This window comes from Trichoderma aggressivum (genome assembly GCF_033847375.1).
Source record: "Trichoderma aggressivum f. europaeum strain CBS 100526 chromosome Unknown scaffold_017, whole genome shotgun sequence".
In the NCBI taxonomy this organism is placed as follows: domain Eukaryota; kingdom Fungi; phylum Ascomycota; class Sordariomycetes; order Hypocreales; family Hypocreaceae; genus Trichoderma; species Trichoderma aggressivum.
This window is the reverse complement of record NW_026946383.1, coordinates 17,715-34,776: the sequence shown is the minus strand read 5'-3', so window position 1 is coordinate 34,776 and position 17,062 is coordinate 17,715. Positions and strand designations below refer to the sequence as shown.

Below are 17,062 nucleotides of genomic sequence, written 5' to 3'. Positions count from 1 at the left end.
CTGGGATCTCATAGGCTCCAAACTCCGACGCCACTTTGGAACTGCGGGCTTTCTGGCGGGTATTCGGGAGTTGTGTGTTACGCTGAGTTTCATGATATGAACCGATGAATTGTTAAAATACCGTCTAGTCCATCTATATAACTACATCCATCTACTCGTTCAATAGTTGCATGTGAAAAATCTATTATACTAATGACAATATTACTTCCGCTTCTATTTATGATTAATATGTGCCTCTCATCGTTCTGAGTTAATACCGATACACGGACGCTCTAGTGGTGATGCGCCCCGCTGCCCAAAGTCTTGTGCAGAAATGGCAGCATAAAGTGCAAGATATCCTTAGGATTGCTGATCAGAGCGAAATGCCCGGCATCAATCAGATGAATCTCAGCATGCTGCAAATCTCGCTTGAACGCTTTCGCACCAGCAGGAAGGAAACTGCACATTGTACGATTAGAAGTCGGTCTTGGTGAAATGTTGCGTTTAGTTCTAGGTTAAGAAGGATCATGCTTACAATTGGTCGTTTTCTCCCCATACAGCAAGCAGAGGCACTTGAGATTGGCGGAAATACTTTTGGTATTGCGGGTATTGCGCCACATTGTTTTGGTAGTCGAAAAAGTAATCCAGCTGGATGTCGACGTTCCCGGGTTGGTCATTCATGAGGGCATAATCCAGCCACCAAGACTCTGGCTCCAAGGCATCGGGGTTCTGTGTTCCGGTCGTATATTGGCCCTCGGTTACGTTCAAGGTCAACAAGGGGAGCAATGCATCGCGATCACTAACGAAATTAGCAACAAGCATATCAGATGAGATTATACTACCACTTACGATTGGCTCCCAGATGCCCAATATGTTCTCACGGGTTCGAATGCAGGTCCAAGACCTTCCAAGTAAGCATTTCCGTTCTGAGATACAATAGCCTTGACTGCATGGGGTCGTCGCACAGCGAGGCGTAGTCCAACTGGTGCCCCGTAGTCGAAGATGTATTCGGCAAACTCCTGGATGTTAAGAGCGTCAAGGAACCCTTCCATAACATCGGCTATGTTGTCAAATGTGTGAGGAAAGTTGGCAGGACTCTTTGTAAAGCCAAATCCAGGAAAATCCGGAGCAATAACATGATATGTTAGAGCAAGAAGGGGAATCATGTGTCGGAATAGGAATGATGATGAGGGAAAGCCATGGAGCAATAGGAGAGTTGGAGCATTGGCCGGACCAGCCTCGCGATAAAAGACTGAATAGTTGCCGACTTCGACTTGGCTGATAGTCGGCAGTATCTGGTATGCTAATTCCGCCATCGTAATAGCAGAGGTTAGAATTACTTGTTGAGCAACTAATAGATAGATGACTTGATGAGGCAACATACGATATTTCGACGATACCTGAGGATATTATATAGAAACTATTAACTCCGTACATCTCCATCAATGAGAACAACACCGCAACTCACATCTTGCCTCAGTGAATCAATAAACGACCCATGACTAACAAGGTATCCTCCTAAGCTTGGAGTTTTCAGTCTAGGGGCATGCAGCCTAAAGTCAGCATATACCGCATATGGACAGTAGTGCTGACTATGCCCCCGTCATTTACTCTTGATACAGGGCTTCCACAGTGGACCGTAGAATCATCTCCTCGGCCTCACCGGCGAAGAGAGAGGATGCCGTACCTGAATTGATCCTTCACAGCGATCTAGGCGACTGAGACGGGCTGTTATTGGTAATATCATTCGCATCCCACATAGTACCGAGCATAAGCCTATTTCTACTCCATGATTAATCTCCGTTTGGAATCATTAGGCACCGCACATGTTCCCCTACTAACGACGGAATCAACAACGCGGCACTTCCCGCACCAAGACTAGACTTATTACGAGACAACATGACTTATTAAAGTCAACAATCATTAGTAAATATTTCATCTGCTTACATATCGAAAATTATCTAGAGAGCATATACGTATACCTCAACCCTCAGCTATGCAAGCTTCATAGCTTGTCATCGGACTAGGATGCGAATAGTATCACAGGTGATACTTGAAATCAACAGCCCGGTCTCCAGTCTGGACCTTTCGAGTGTCTTCCATCTCCCCGTTGGCAATCTTCTCCTTCTGGCTGTTGCGGTGCCGGATATAGAACCACTTGGCAACAATAAGCAGCTGCGAAACTCCCAGCGCGCCCACAGAGAAGGCATTCCCCAGGACAAACGGTGCGGTCCTGTAAATCTGTCCTGCGACAATGCCAGCCGTATTTGCAAGACCTTGCTGCACTCCAATCGAGGTAGCACGGCGGTAATGCGGCGCGACATTGACATTGAGCCACGTCAGGTTTAATCCAGGGCCGTTGTAAACTGCAACGGCGCAGAGAAACGTGCCAAAGAACTTGACGGGGTTGCTCGTAGGGCAGAGGATAAGTATGTAGCCGATGATGCCCGGAATGTTGGCGAGAAACACCATTGGCCCGCGAATACAAGTCCGGTCCGAAATATAGGCAAACGCAATGAAGCATATACCGCCAAACAAGAACACCGGAATACTGAGGTATTGGGCTTGGATGGAAGTGTAGCCCATGCTGACAATGATGGAAGGGAGGAATGTGCTGAAGCCGTACAGGAGAATATCCTGACAGAATTGAATGGCGGCACTATAGTTCGAATGTCAGTATGGTTCCTTGCTGATACCAAAGGCAATGTTACGCTGTCCTTACCTGAGATATAGCTTCGGGTCCTTGAGACTAATCCGAATCTCCTCCCAGCTGAACTCCTCGCTACCCATGTACTGAGCCCGCTGTGACTCACGAACCTTCATCATAGCCTTCTCTTCTTCGCTAAGGAAGTAGGCGTTGGAAGGATCGTTGGGCAATCCGAACCAGATAATCGGCGCAACGATGAAGCTGAAGATGCCTTCGATGATGTACACCCATCTCCAACCCGCATAGCCCGCAACGCCGTCCATCTTGAGAATGCAAAACGCAAGCAATCCTCCAAAGGCACCCGAGATCGCCGTGCAAACAAACAGATACGACACCCTTATGCCTTGCTCGTGGCGCTTGTACACCATCGTGAGGTACAGGTTCAGCGCAGGGAAGAGTCCGGCTTCGCAGGCGCCGAGAATGAGTCGCACGGCATACAATCCAGCTACGTTGTGGATGAAGCCCGAGAAGATTGTCGTCAGAGACCAAACAGTGCAGAGGCTCGTGAGCAAGATGCGTGGCGTGACCCATTTCATCAGGATACTCCACGGGGGCTCAAACACCACGTAGGTCGCATAGAAGATGGAAACCGCCGTCGAGAACTGCTTCGGGCTGGCGCCGATATCTTGGGGCATGCCGGCAACCTTGACGTTGCCGATGCTGCTTCGATCGAGGAAACAAGTCAGGTAGACGAGCATGATGATGGGGACAAAGTAAGTGTCCAGCTTCAACAACAGGCGCTTCTCGGCATGAGGGTCGAGCAGCGGAATGGACGAGGCTGACTCGTCAACATCACGAGGGAAGTCATCGCTGGAAGACGGACCCTTCTTGTCGTCGTCGTATCTCACATCGACTGGTTCTGAAGCCATGTTTATAACGGGATGACTTCAGTCAAGCATAAACTAAACTTCAAGATAGTGAAGGAAACGAAATCGAGATCAACGAGGAATTAATTATATCGAAATTTTCAGCCCCGCGTCAATAAAAACATCAAATTATGAAAACCCCACGGGGAATCTGCATTCAGATGCAACTGTCAGGTGGAGTGGTGTCGCATCACGTCCCATTTAAACAAAATCGTGGCCTCAGAGACAGAATCGGAGCCCGAATCCGACCACGCAAGAAAACTGCCACACACATCTTGGTCCATCTCGACAATCTCCAGCACCAATTTCTTATCGCTTACCTCCAGCCTCCATGCCTAGTTCGTCGCTGGCTCACCGATAGCAGCATCCGAGATAGCTTGATAGCCTCCAGAATCGAGTAAGACAGTGGAGGTTGCGGGGCTGGTCGGAGACCCTCACCGACCCCTGGAGGTGGCGATTGGGTTTCTGGTGAAGAACTAGGAGGAGAAGAGGATAGCTTTGTGCGGGGAAGTTGGAGATAGGCAGATGGACAGCCGGTCAGTAAGACGAAAGACGTCTGGGAACATGGCGTTGACAGTGGAGATGTGGTGACAATCATGATGTCGCATTGCATGTCTATCACATTACTCGTGTACGGTAGCAAGCAGTATGAAGTAAAGGGTTGGATGAGGTAGCAGTTGATAGCAGCGCCTCGTTTCGATATCAACTCTTGTGGGTTTCCGATGAACACATGATCCTTGGTCGGAGATAAGACTGTGGAGATGGGAATCGAGCGGCATATCTTTGCAACTGGAATTCAATTCATCTCTCGTCTCTTCGTGTCTAACGTCAATCTCATGCCGAATTACCCTGCCCCATGAAATCAATCATCCACTCGCGAATATCTGGCCCGCCAGTTCCCCCAACCGTCGATGTGCGCTGCGCCAAATCTAGGTCTAAATCCATCGTCGGATACGCAAATCCCTCTTCCCAAAGCCCAAAATCCATGCCCGTGCTCACGCTCTCGTCATAAAACGGTTCGTTCAGTGCATCGTTATTGACCGCCGGAAAAGTGAACGGTCCATTCCCACCGCCTACGACAGCAGTGTTGTATTCTGTGATGGGGTATGGAGCCATCGATATGCGCGGCGTAACCGTTCCCTTGCCATTCATCGGCGTGGCAGTTTGAGAAACAGGCGTCATCATGGCGAATTGCTGCTGATGGGCTGTGGGAGAGAAAATGCTCGAGCCCGAGTAAATGTTCGCCAGCAACTCATACCGAGCGCCCATATGGCTATTCCCTCGCTCGCCCATGTTCCTCAACAGGCCAAGCCCAGCTGCCATGGCCAAGTTGTTGGCGGCGTTGTCAGGAAATGCCGTGCATACCATGACGAGCACAATCGTGGCGGAAAATATGTGCTCCCCGTCCATGTAGCCATATGTTGCTAAAGACAGCAAGTCAGAAAATGCCGAGTCGACAGAAGTGAAGGGGATGTGTATTTCGTCAACTTACCAACCAAGTCTCGTTGTGCCACAATGGCCATCATATTGATAACATCCTTCGCCGCTCCAATGCACATGTCAATGACTCTCACCGTCGTCTGCGAGAGCCCTTCTTTCCAGTCGCGCTCCTTCTCAGCCGGACCATCGCCGCTTCGAATCGCCTTCAAACGCTTCTGGACCACATGAAATAACAGCGGTCGTACAGTCATGTTGATGCACTGATAGTAGTGTGCAAATGCCCCAACACTCTCGCGACTAAAAGTCAGCTGTGCAGGGTCGAAACGCAGCTCATCGGGCAGCTCGCGATTCCATTTCGAAAGAGAAAAAATGATGCTCTGCACCGACGCCATGAGGCTCTTGCCGGATTTTGGTGCGGATTTGTTGGATCTGCGGTATATCGTCATGTGAATCTGGCCGAGAATGCGAGACAGCTCGGTGTAATGTCGCAGCACCACGGCAGGACAATACTCGGCATCTTCTGGGAGCAGCGAGGGCATGTCTACTCCAATGTCCTCGTCCTGAATAGTGATGGGATTACCGGACTTGACGCACAGAATCCTGTCCAAGCTGTAGATAGACCACCAGACTCGCCGACGATGCTCTCTCTCCGCCTTGTCTAGAACCGGGCCCTGCTGTGAGCTATAGTGAGGGCTCACTTCTTGATGCAGCCCGAGTGAAATGGCCATGCGCAAAGCTTTGCCAATGTACTGAAACGCAGCATCTCGTCGGTTCATGTTTTGCATGAAGTATCCCGCAAGCGCCAAAGTCTCAACGCAAAGAATAGACCCTTCCTCATGAGTCTCGGGAAGCAGATTCAGCGCATCTCTAAAGTAATCGAACCCGGGCGGTCCTCGAAAATCGACCCATTGATTCACCGAGTATAGCTGTCCAAAGGCAAGGATCAGGAGCACCTTGGCGTATTCCAAGCACGCCGTCTTGTCGGAAGGATCCGGTAATCCGCTATAAGCTTCAACAAGCAAGCGCTCAAACGAGTCCCTCGGATCAGTAAACGCAAAAATGGTGCCGATATACATGTACTGTGCTGAAAAGAGCCGTCGAGCCATGTCAATGGGCGGCAGCCGCGAGCGAATGCTGAACACGACTTGTCGCCGTGAAGGCAGAGCATCAGGCTCATAGAAATTGTTCACCAAGTCGAGACTCCCATCATCACCCTGGAAGCCAGACAGCTTTCTCACATTGCGAAGGAAGTTGTCTGCTGATGCAGGGCCTTGGAAACCTGGAGGAAGAGTTGAGATTAGAAATTTTCATCTCATGAAATATCGTAGAGGGATACTCACTTGTGGAGGGCTTGTCTAGGCTCAGTTGAGTAAAAGGCTCAAGTAGAGGCTGCTCATCTTCAAAATCGTCGTCTTCATCATTGGAACTGCGGTGGCGGATCGTGGCAGTCGAGCCACCGGGCTGCATGCCTGCATAAAGTGTCTTAGTAACGAAATTCATCTTGTTCAGAGCTCCCCTCAAAAAATAGAGGCATATGTGGACTTACTGTCTAGGGCTTTTGCTTTTGCTTCGAGCTCTCGCAAATAACTATTTGACCAGAATTAGTCTTGACTTGGAGAAAAATCATGAAAAAATATCATCTAGGCATACGATTCGTTAACCAAAATCTTCCGCGCCCCTTCATAAACGCATTTCAATCGAGAATCACGACATCTCGAGCACGCAGGCTTCTCCTTGGAGCAGTATGAGCGTCGCTGGCGGCAATTCAAACAACTAAATGAGAAGAATGTGAAATGAGTATATATCCTAAGCATGCATGCCGAGAAAGGAGTTCCACTCACGCAACTGGCCTTGAAGTAAACTGCTCCGCAACTTGCCCAGGTGAATCCTCTGGAGTTTCCATCGTATGACTATGACAAAATCTTCAAACGTCTATGAAATTGCAACACGAGCATCACCACTCGCAAATCTGCTTGACTCGGACGAACCCTGCGAGATGTGGGCCATCGAGGAGAACAAGGCCCCCGTCGTCTTGCTGTATTTGACTCTTCCAGACCGCAAGCGCGCTCAAGCATAAGAGCCTCACTCAGCCTGATCGCGAGCCCGCTGATCGCAAAGGCCTCCGAAACGCGCCGGGCTTCTATCCCGAGATGGACGCAGACATTCAAATGGAAAATCTGCCTACGCCAAAAACTCCCTCGCGCACGCAGAGATAGACAGCCGCACTCAGCCGCAGTCCCGGGTATCACAACCACAGCCAAGAACGATAAGCCTCGTCGACAGGGCTGGATTCCCGGCAAAGTGTGTGCCTCGTTTCGTTCGGCAAGATTATGTCACCTGCGTTCGGGGAATCCAGCGTCATTCTGCGTCGGGAATCGACCCCGACAAGAACTCCTCATCTGCAGCACATTAACCTCTTCTTGGTTTAGACCAACTGTCGCGATTCATTCCGGGGCTGCGACTCCATCTCGGGGACCCACACCGGCCTGCCCACCGGATTTTGTACTTCCGCACTCGCGAATCAACGGGCATGGATGCTTGCGTCTGGGGGAGCGCGGAGGAGATTCCGACATGCGGAGATGGAATGTGAGATCCAACAGAGAGATGGAGACAATTTCAAAGTGTTGTTGCACGCTTTCATCTTTGTCTCGTCATCGCCTTGGCAAGAGAGAGAGAGAGAGAGAGAGAGTGTGTGTGTGTGTGTGTGATAATATAAAGGACTAGCCGCTTGCTGCTCTGCTGTTGGACTCCATCAACCACACAACACCCCAATATACCCAACCATGGCCATCAAATCTCTCCGCATCCGAGTCTCCATCGACAGAGGCGGCACATTCACTGACGTCCACGCCTCAATCCCCGGCAGAGACGACATCATCCTCAAGCTCCTGTCCGTTGATCCCGCCAACTACCAAGATGCCCCAACAGAAGGCATCCGGAGGATCCTGGAGCTGGTGACGGGAGAGCAGCTGCCGCGAGGCCAGCCCCTCGATCTCTTCCACTTTGAGTCCATCCGCATGGGGACGACCGTCGCCACAAACGCCCTTCTGGAGCGCAAAGGCGAAAAGGTTGCCCTCGTCACCACAAGGGGCTTCCGCGACCTTTTGGCCATCGGAAACCAGTCGCGGCCGCAGATTTTCGATCTGTCGGTGTCACGACCAGAAGTTCTCTACGACCATGTAGTCGAAGTAGATGAGCGCGTCACCATGGAGGACTACACAGAAGACCCAGACTCCGTCAAAACCACCCCCACAGCCCAAGATGCACAGCTCGTCGCCGCAGTCACCGGCGAGACCATTCGGATCCTGCAAGAGCCTGATCTCAGCGTGATTCAAAATCAGCTGGCAGAAGTATGGAGCCAGGGTTTCCGCTCCATCGCCGTGGTCTTCATCCACTCATATGCCTACCCCAACCACGAGCTTCTCGTCGGCAAGCTCGCGTTGGAGATGGGCTTTTCCGTCACATTGTCATCAGAGCTCCAGCCCATGATCAACGTGGTGCCGCGAGGAACGTCTGCCATTGCAGACGCCTACCTCACTCCCATCATCAGAAATTACATCAGCTCAATCGAGGCAAACTTCCGCGGCGGATTCTCTTCTGCAGATACCAGAATCGAGTTTATGCAGTCAGACGGAGGCCTAGCGGATTACCGCAAATTCAGCGGCCTCAAGGCAATTCTTTCAGGTCCTGCGGGCGGCGTCGTTGGCTACGCCCAAACGTCGTGGGACGAGGAGGAGAAGCGACCAATCATTGGCTTCGATATGGGCGGCACATCGACAGACGTGTCTCGGTATGCAGGTGTCTATGATCACGTCTTCGAAACCACCACAGCCGGCATCTCTATTCAGTCCCCGCAGCTCGACATTCACACAGTCGCCGCAGGAGGCGGCTCTATCCTCTCCTGGAGAAACGGCCTCTTCAACGTGGGACCCGAGTCCGCATCTGCTCATCCCGGTCCGGCCTGTTACCGCAAAGGCGGCCCATTGACCATCACAGATGCAAATCTGTTCCTTGGCAGAATCTTACCGGAATACTTTCCCAAAGTGTTCGGCCCCAAAGAGAACGAGCCGTTGAATCGCGAAACTGTCCAGCTCAAGTTTGCAGAGCTCACAAATGAGATCAACAAGGACAGAAAAGCCTCTGGACTCTCCCTGTTCTCATCAGAAGAGGTGGCCCTCGGATTCCTGAAAGTTGCCAACGAGGGCATGGCGGGACCTATTCGCGCTCTTACAGAGGCTCGTGGCTACGATGCCGCTGACCACCATCTTGCTTGCTTCGGCGGCGCAGGCGGACAACATGCCTGCGCGGTGGCCAACGTCCTGGGCATCTCTCGAATCATCATGCACAAGTACTCTTCCATCTTGTCCGCATACGGCATCTCGTTGGCAGACGTCGTTCACGAGACGCAGCGCCCAGCCGCGATAGTCTATAGCTCTAATACAGAAAGCGAAATCCGATCTCAGCTCGAGGGCCTAGCCCGACAGGCAACGGATGCGCTCGTGAGCCAGGGATTTTCAGTGGAACAAATCACGCACAATTCTTACCTCAGCATGAGATACGCGGGCTCAAATAGCTCCCTCATGATCCTCAAGGGCCAAGATTGGGATTTCAAGCGGGAGTTTGAAGATGCTCACAAGCGCAGCTTTGGATTCCACTTCCCCGAGAAGGATATCATTGTGGATGACATCCGCATCCGAGCTGTCGGCGGAACCGGCTCAAAGCACACCAAGTCTCCGTTTGCCCAGATGATCAAGATTCAGAGCCTCCGTCTCCCTTCCCCCAGCGCGGATGGATCAAATCCAGTGTATTTCGAAGGCGTTGGACGTGTGGACACCCCTATCTATGAACTTCAAAAGCTTCCAGAGGGATCGCGAATTGCCGGTCCTGCACTCATCATTGACAACACTCAAACCATTGTCGTTGCTCCCGGAACAACAGCCACGATCCTGGACAGCTACGTCGTCATTGACGGTGCGCTGAACACCAAGGGGTCCAAGACAAGCGGCGAACAGGAAGAGTTTAGTCCAATCCAGCTCACAGTCTTTGGCCATAGGTTCATGGGCATCGCGGAGCAGATGGGCCGCACACTAAGGCGAACTGCCGTATCAACCAACATCAAGGAGCGTCTTGATTTCTCATGTGCCATCTTCAGCCCTGACGGCGGCCTCGTCGCAAACGCACCGCACGTGCCCGTCCACCTGGGATCCATGCAGTTCGCGGTCCAATACCAGCATCGTCTTTGGGAAGGAAAGCTTCGTGATGGAGATGTGCTCATGTCAAACCACCCCTCATGTGGTGGCACGCATCTCCCCGACATTACAGTCATCACACCCGTCTTTGATGGAGACAAGCTTGCTTTCTATGTTGCCTCTCGTGGCCACCATGCTGATATCGGCGGTATCCTCCCAGGCTCTATGCCCCCTACCTCGTCAGCACTCTGGCAGGAAGGTGCTGCCATTCAATCTACCAAGCTTGTTAGCGAGGGCCGTTTCAACGAGGCAGAGGTTGTAAGACTGTTGCTGGAGGAGCCTGCCCAGTACGAAGGTTGCTCAGGCACCCGAAGACTGCAAGACAACATCTCCGACCTCAAAGCCCAGATCGCAGCCAACGCAAAGGGCATCTCGCTGATCAAAGGCCTTATTGAAGAGAACGGCCTGGCTTCTGTACACAGATACATGTATGCCATCCAGCACACTGCAGAAGACGCCGTCCGCGCTCTGTTGAAGGAAACGCGCGCCAAGTATGGCTCTCAGCCTCTTGTTGCGACTGATTACATGGATGACGGAACGCCCATCCATCTGTCTATCAACATTTCCCCCGATGGATCTGCCGTCTTTGACTTCACGGGCACCGGCCCTCAGGTATTGGGCAACACAAACGCCCCCATGGCCATTACGCATTCTGCCATCATCTACTGCCTGCGCTGTCTCGTATCATCTTCCATCCCCCTTAACCAAGGCTGCCTGTCACCCATCAAGATTGTCATCCCGGAAGGCACCATTCTGAATCCCGGAGACGGCCTCGCCGTTGTTGGCGGCAATGTGCTGACGTCCCAACGCGTTACCGATGTCGTCCTCCGCGCATTCAACGCCTGTGCTGCCAGTCAAGGCTGCTGCAATAACCTCACATTCGGCACCGGTGGAAAGGATCCCAACACAGGGGAGCATAAAGAGGGCTTTGGCTACTACGAAACCATTGCTGGCGGATCTGGCGCCGGGCCCGACTGGATCGGACAGAGTGGTGTGCACACGCACATGACAAACACGAGAATCACCGACCCCGAGGTTTTCGAGAAGAGATATCCGTGTATCTTGCGGCGCTTCGAGCTACGCAAAGGCTCGGGAGGAAAGGGACGCAACGGAGGCGGCGACGGAACCGTTAGGGAGATTGAATTCCGCGTTCCCGTGCAATGCTCTATCCTTAGCGAAAGAAGATCGCGTCGTCCTTACGGTATGGAGGGCGGCGGCGACGGCGAGGCTGGTCTAAACAGCATCAAGGTTACCGATGCGAAAACAGGGCTGAAGAGAGTCATCAATCTGGGGGCAAAGGCCACCACACGGCTGAACGCTGGAGAGAGCGTCGTGATTGAGTCTCCTGGAGGAGGTGCTTGGGGACGAATCGAGGCATGAGCAGAAGAAAATGTACGAATAGTTCTTTTGGATTGAGTTGTTTGTATGGCACGATAGACAAGGCTACTATTAGTAGGATCCTGGGTTTGGGACATCTGCCAGATGTGTAATAGAATTTCTTTGCTTTTTGGAAGTAGCTTGCACTTTTTTTTTTTTTTTGTTGTTGAAATAAATTCTCAGCTCGACAGCCAAGTCAGATAAGAAAGCCACGAGATCGATCTGCAAACTTGAACCTACTGCTTCCCACAGAATAAAGACAAAATGAAAAACTACGCAGATCTCTGGCGATGATCGCTGGGTAGGTAGTTGGAGAGGCATAGTGAGTGTTACTACCGTGTTAGTGTTGGTACCAGTATTACTCTGTAGCACTAACAGCAACTCGCCAACTCAAGCCAGCCGTCGATAGTTTCACGCGAGATCTCGGAGGGGGCCCGAAAGACGCTAGAATGTCGGTGGTTTGCTCGTACGCGAAGAGGTCCAAGCCGTGCTGCTGAGTTTCAAGAGCAACGTGGTGCGACATGATGGTGTTTGCCGCCCTTGAAAGCACGAGTCAAAAGGGCGGGATTGCCTTGTTGTTTGTCGAAACAGATCAAAGCAAAGAATAAGACAAAGAGAAAAAGCGGATGATTGCATGTGCTTTGTTCACGTGCCTCGTATTTTCCAGCCGGGGTGAACAAGAAAATTCTCATTGAACCCAGCCCGACCATTCAAGGATCCGAGTTGCATGCGATGGAGCTCACAAGAATTGCATCACCTCACCTTTCAGGCTCTTTCAGGCTCTCTTCAGGCACCGTCAAAGCGCTGCACTAAAAAGTTAGCGGCGTGGCCTCTGCCCAGTAATTTTGCTCGCTAGCAGAACAAGTGCCAGGCACCATGCAGGAACAGACTCAATGCCCACCAATCAGCTGCCGGCAGGAAATGAAGGTATTTTAAGGTGCACACCAAAGGAGCGGCCGCAACAACCCCTGATGGGTCTTTTTTCCTCTTCAACTTCTGCATCGCATGTACTTGCTCGTCGTGGTTTATATGCGGAGGTACATACAACATCGGCCGCAACAAGGATGCAGCACGTTTGAGCAAGGGCACGACATCGCGACGAGTCAGGCTTTCTCTTTCTCTCTGCTTCTTGGACCCCTAGACAGCCACAGCCAGGGGGGACAGGATCTGCTCTGAAGAGTATTGCGGAGGAGGGGCTCGCTTTGGACCGTCGAGCGCAGATCGCCGTGCTCCAGCGAGAAAAGATCTGCCCTGTCAGCCCGTATTTGGGTGAATGGAGACGGCAATGTGACCAAGAAGAGGCGGCTGCAGCGGTTGGGCTGGGCTGGGCTGGGACGACGTTTTGCTGGGGATGGCGATGCTGGCAGAACTGACATGAGACTGTAATACCTAGCTGAGGTGATCAATTCATTCAGGAGGACATGGCGAGATGAAGCTGTGGAGTACTCGGGTGGTCAAGATACGAAACTGAACGAGAAATGGAACAAAGAAGAAACCGACTCGACTCGTGGAATTGAAAGGAATCAAACAAAAAACAAGAGGTGAAACCGCGGCATCCTCAACCGCATTAACTTTGCCTCTGCGACAAGCCTGGCAACAATTTGGGGCCCGGCCTTACACCAAGTACCAAACATGACACACCTTAATTTCATCAGCGTCCATGCGCGACTAAACCCCAGGTCGTGTCTACCTGCTGATTCCACCATTCCCCCCCAAGCCCACCATGTCGCCTCTACCTGCACGGCGGCCCCATATTTGTTTGGGTGGCACTTGAGAGCACTATTGGCTGCTTGTCTTGGATCAAGTCGCCCTCCAAGCCAGTCCGCCCTGCGATGGCGCCTTAACTGGGCTGGGCTCGTTTTTTCTCAAATCGTTTCGTTTCGCCTCCTCTCTTCTTTTTCTTTCTCCTTCTCCTCACCGTCTCCTCAAACGTTTCTGCTCGTTTCACAAACTCCATCAACAAAAGACTTCGTTGGCAAAGTCTTGTCCATTCATTCACTTGAACGCATCTCTTGGATATCGATTGTCCATTGTTATACCCTCCTCACACTCATTTGCATCGCGCAATAACAAACAAATCACATACCACAGCACCGTAACCGCTTCCTCCAGCGCATCTCAAGGTTAGAAGCACGCACGTCGTTCTGGGGGGCGTCATTTGCTAACCACTCGCAGTATTTCGAACATTTCGAGTAAATCATCGCAGATATCAACCATCTTGCTTGATTCTACCGCTATACTTGCGCTTCACTTTCACCCATCTCTTCGCGACGCTTAGATAGCTTGTGCGCAGATCTACATCAAAACAAAACACCAGCAAAACAACACCAAACCTCGAAGAATCAAGATGAAGTTGTCCATGTTCGCCGTCGCCGCTCTGCCGGCTCTTGCTCTCGCCCAGTCCACCACCACTGAGACGTCGACGACCATCCTGACCAAGACTGTCACTCTCAAGAAGGTCCACACTGTCACTTCTATTTCCACCACCGCTGCTCACAACACCACCACTGCCGCTGCTACTACCTCAGCCAGCCATCAGTCTGTCGGCACTGCTGTCAGCTCGACTGCTTTCCACCCTACAACTGTTGCCACTTCTGGCGCCCCCATCGCTACCGTTACCAAGGGCCCCCAGAACGCTGGCGTTGCTCTTGAGGCCAGCAAGATCGCTATGGCTGGTGTTGCCGGCATGATCATGGTCGCTTTGATGTAAATCTCTGCGGCTTTGCAAAGATTTGGAGTATGGACTTCTAAAAGGGATGACGTGGATTACTTCTTGATCCACTGACAACCATCTTGACTTCTTCGCTCGTTTCTTCGTTTTCCTTTGTCAGCTTGAAATAAAAACCCCATTCTTCTGTATGACAATCTACGAATATCTACGACCCGCCGACGACTTGGCAACGTGCTTCCGCTGGAAAGGGACGGGCTCTTTTTTCGTCCACAAAGGCCTGGCGGTCTAATTCTGTTCTCATGTTACCCTTTTTGCCCATGTTTACGCGCGCCAACGGCGCTGCTGAACTCACAACCCCTATTGATGCTTTATTTCTTGGATATCCTTACTGTCCTCGCTGCCCCTACTCCTTCATGACGCAGACGCTGGCTGCTGGTCACTCCCACAACTGGAGTTGACTCGCCGTTCAAGCAAAGGTCAGTTGGCGTCCCTTCAGATGGCTGGGGAGCAGCACCCAGTGTGTGCGAGCGCACTGGCTGGACGTTAACTTCAATTCAATTACATTTTTCACCCCCACTTGTTTCCATCATCACCTTGCACTAGGCGATTCTTCCATTCAAAAATCTTTGGATCTGATTACCATGGGCATGCATTCAGCATGCTGATGTACTTCTATTTCACGGGTGAACGGGTACTTTTTTTTCGCTTCTGTTGGTGATACCCCTTTTATATATTGGTGATGAGATGGTCGAGGCTCGGTGAAGTTTGACGTGATGTCTCTCATGCACTGCTTGAGCAGAACTCGCACAGCTGCACTCTTGCTCTCGACTTGACGGCTTGTAGTCTTGGCGTACGTCCTCTGGGGTTTCATTCGGATGCCGGAGTTTTGGGGAGAGGAGGCTTGGTGTTAGTGTGAATAAGGAACTACAATATATACACATTGCCGTGTTGCACTTTTGTGTTGTTTGCCATCATTTGGTTGCGACTGTGAAATGCTTTAACCCTCAAACACGGCTACTGGATATTGACTATAACATGTCGGCGCATTCAGGGCACTATTCGGCACATTTAGTCGCTCCACCAATTCCACAGCGACAGTAAAAGCCCAGTCTCGATTGCACAGCCATCATAAAGAGAGGGAGAGAAAAGAACATTACGCCATATGACTACGAAATCAAAAGTCGAGTTGTCATAATTGCCGACTAAAAAAAGGCGTCTTCATGACTGATTAATAAAGAGAAATGCCTATTGGCGCACCCGGGCCAAGTCGCCGGCTTGCGGCGCCACGGTGCGGGTCCCATCGGCTCTCCAACTTTTTCTCTCCAGAGCTCTTCACTAATCAACTAATTCATCTCTACTGTATCTTCATCACCCACAACTTCACCAGGCGGGATTCTCGGGAAGAGCCTCACACCCAGAAGCTACAGCCTCAATACTCTGCATTATTCACAATGGCTTCAATAGCTCCATCGCTGCAGCGAGTCCAGGCGCCCATGCGAAGGGCTCTGGCCGCTTCTCCCGCCCTCCGATCCTTCGCCACTCTCCCCGACGCCAGCGAAGCTCCCAAGACCTCTCGACCCCGAACATACTTCAAGGACAAGGCCGTTGCGCCCTTCTCCGACTTTGTTGCGACGTCGTCTCCCGCGCAGGCCCTGTCGCCCAGCGATGCGTACGCTCTCAAGACGGCCGAAGTCGGCCCTGCAGGCAAGAAGAGAACCATCACACGGCTGCCCGAGTGGCTCAAGACGTCCATCCCCGCGGGCAACGACAACTACAAGAAGATCAAGAGCGATCTGCGCGGCCTAGGTCTGCACACCGTCTGCGAGGAGGCGCGGTGTCCCAACATCTCCGAGTGCTGGGGCGGTTCCGACAAGAACGCCGCAACGGCCACCATCATGCTCATGGGCGACACATGCACTCGCGGCTGCCGCTTCTGCAGCGTCAAGACGAGCCGTGCTCCTCCTCCTCTGGACCCCCACGAGCCGGAGCACACTGCAGAGGCCCTCGCGCGATGGGGCCTTGGATATGTGGTGTTGACGAGCGTGGACCGTGACGACCTCATCGATGGAGGCGCCCGACACTTTGCGGAGACAATTCGCAAGATTAAGCAGAAGAAGCCGACGTTGCTCGTCGAGGCACTGACGGGAGATTTCGGAGGCGACTTGGACATGGTCAAGATTGTGGCGGAGAGTGGTTTGGACGTATATGCGCACAATGTCGAGACCGTGGAAGGCCTGACGCCGTATGTGCGCGATCGCAGGGCCACGTTCCGCCAGAGCTTGAAGGTGTTGAATCACGTCAAGGAGGTGAGGGGCAACGAGGGCATCATCACCAAGACTAGCATTATGCTTGGTCTGGGAGAGCAAGAGCAAGAGGTCATGGATGCTCTAAGAGGTACGTCTCTGATTCCAAATCAGAAAAACCAAGAATACAAACAAGATATCTAACAGTTTACAGAACTACGAAAGGCCAATGTTGACGTCGTTACCTTTGGACAATACATGCGTCCCACCAAACGACACCTCAAGGTCGAAAAGTACGTCACCCCAGATGAGTTCGAGATGTGGCGCCAGCGCGCTCTCGACATGGGCTTCCTCTACTGTGCAAGTGGACCTCTTGTTCGGTCATCCTACAAGGCCGGCGAGGCGTTTATTGAGAACGTTCTCCGAAAGAGAGCTGGTGATAAGGCTGCCGCAATTGCGGGTGAGGGCCTTGGCAAGGCGGTGGCACTTGACGCTACGAAGACGCAGTAAGATGTTTATACAAAGAAGAA

The 17,062-nt window shown here is 51.9% G+C and overlaps 5 protein-coding genes across 5 annotated transcripts; 3 read left to right on the top strand and 2 right to left on the bottom strand.

Moving 5' to 3' along the window:
- Positions 1–272: 272 nt before the first annotated feature.
- On the bottom strand, positions 273–1,145 carry Triagg1_5037 (uncharacterized protein; the record flags this gene model as incomplete). Its single annotated transcript, XM_062899507.1, has 3 exons — positions 273–438; positions 515–778; positions 829–1,145. 3 exons carry the CDS (start codon positions 1,143–1,145, stop codon positions 273–275), a joined length of 747 nt encoding a protein of 248 aa, XP_062755862.1.
- Positions 1,146–2,019: 874 nt separating this feature from the next.
- Positions 2,020–6,895, bottom strand: Triagg1_5036 (transcriptional regulator family: Fungal Specific TF; the record flags this gene model as incomplete). Its single annotated transcript, XM_062899506.1, has 8 exons — positions 2,020–2,638; positions 2,702–3,571; positions 3,873–4,341; positions 4,401–4,976; positions 5,045–6,271; positions 6,333–6,461; positions 6,539–6,579; positions 6,834–6,895. 8 exons carry the CDS (start codon positions 6,893–6,895, stop codon positions 2,020–2,022), a joined length of 3,993 nt encoding a protein of 1,330 aa, XP_062755861.1.
- An 880-nt stretch (positions 6,896–7,775) lies between these two features.
- Triagg1_5035 (uncharacterized protein) lies at positions 7,776–11,621 on the top strand (the record flags this gene model as incomplete). The annotated part of the gene is made up of 1 exon (XM_062899505.1): positions 7,776–11,621. The coding sequence occupies one exon, from the start codon at positions 7,776–7,778 to the stop codon at positions 11,619–11,621; it is 3,846 nt and encodes a 1,281-aa protein (XP_062755860.1).
- Positions 11,622–13,965: 2,344 nt separating this feature from the next.
- Triagg1_5034 (uncharacterized protein) lies at positions 13,966–14,328 on the top strand (the record flags this gene model as incomplete). Its single annotated transcript, XM_062899504.1, has 1 exon — positions 13,966–14,328. The coding sequence occupies one exon, from the start codon at positions 13,966–13,968 to the stop codon at positions 14,326–14,328; it is 363 nt and encodes a 120-aa protein (XP_062755859.1).
- A 1,412-nt stretch (positions 14,329–15,740) lies between these two features.
- On the top strand, positions 15,741–17,042 carry Triagg1_5033 (uncharacterized protein; the record flags this gene model as incomplete). The annotated part of the gene is made up of 2 exons (XM_062899503.1): positions 15,741–16,683; positions 16,747–17,042. The coding sequence occupies 2 exons, from the start codon at positions 15,741–15,743 to the stop codon at positions 17,040–17,042; spliced, it is 1,239 nt and encodes a 412-aa protein (XP_062755858.1).
- Between the last annotated feature and the right edge of the window lie 20 nt (positions 17,043–17,062).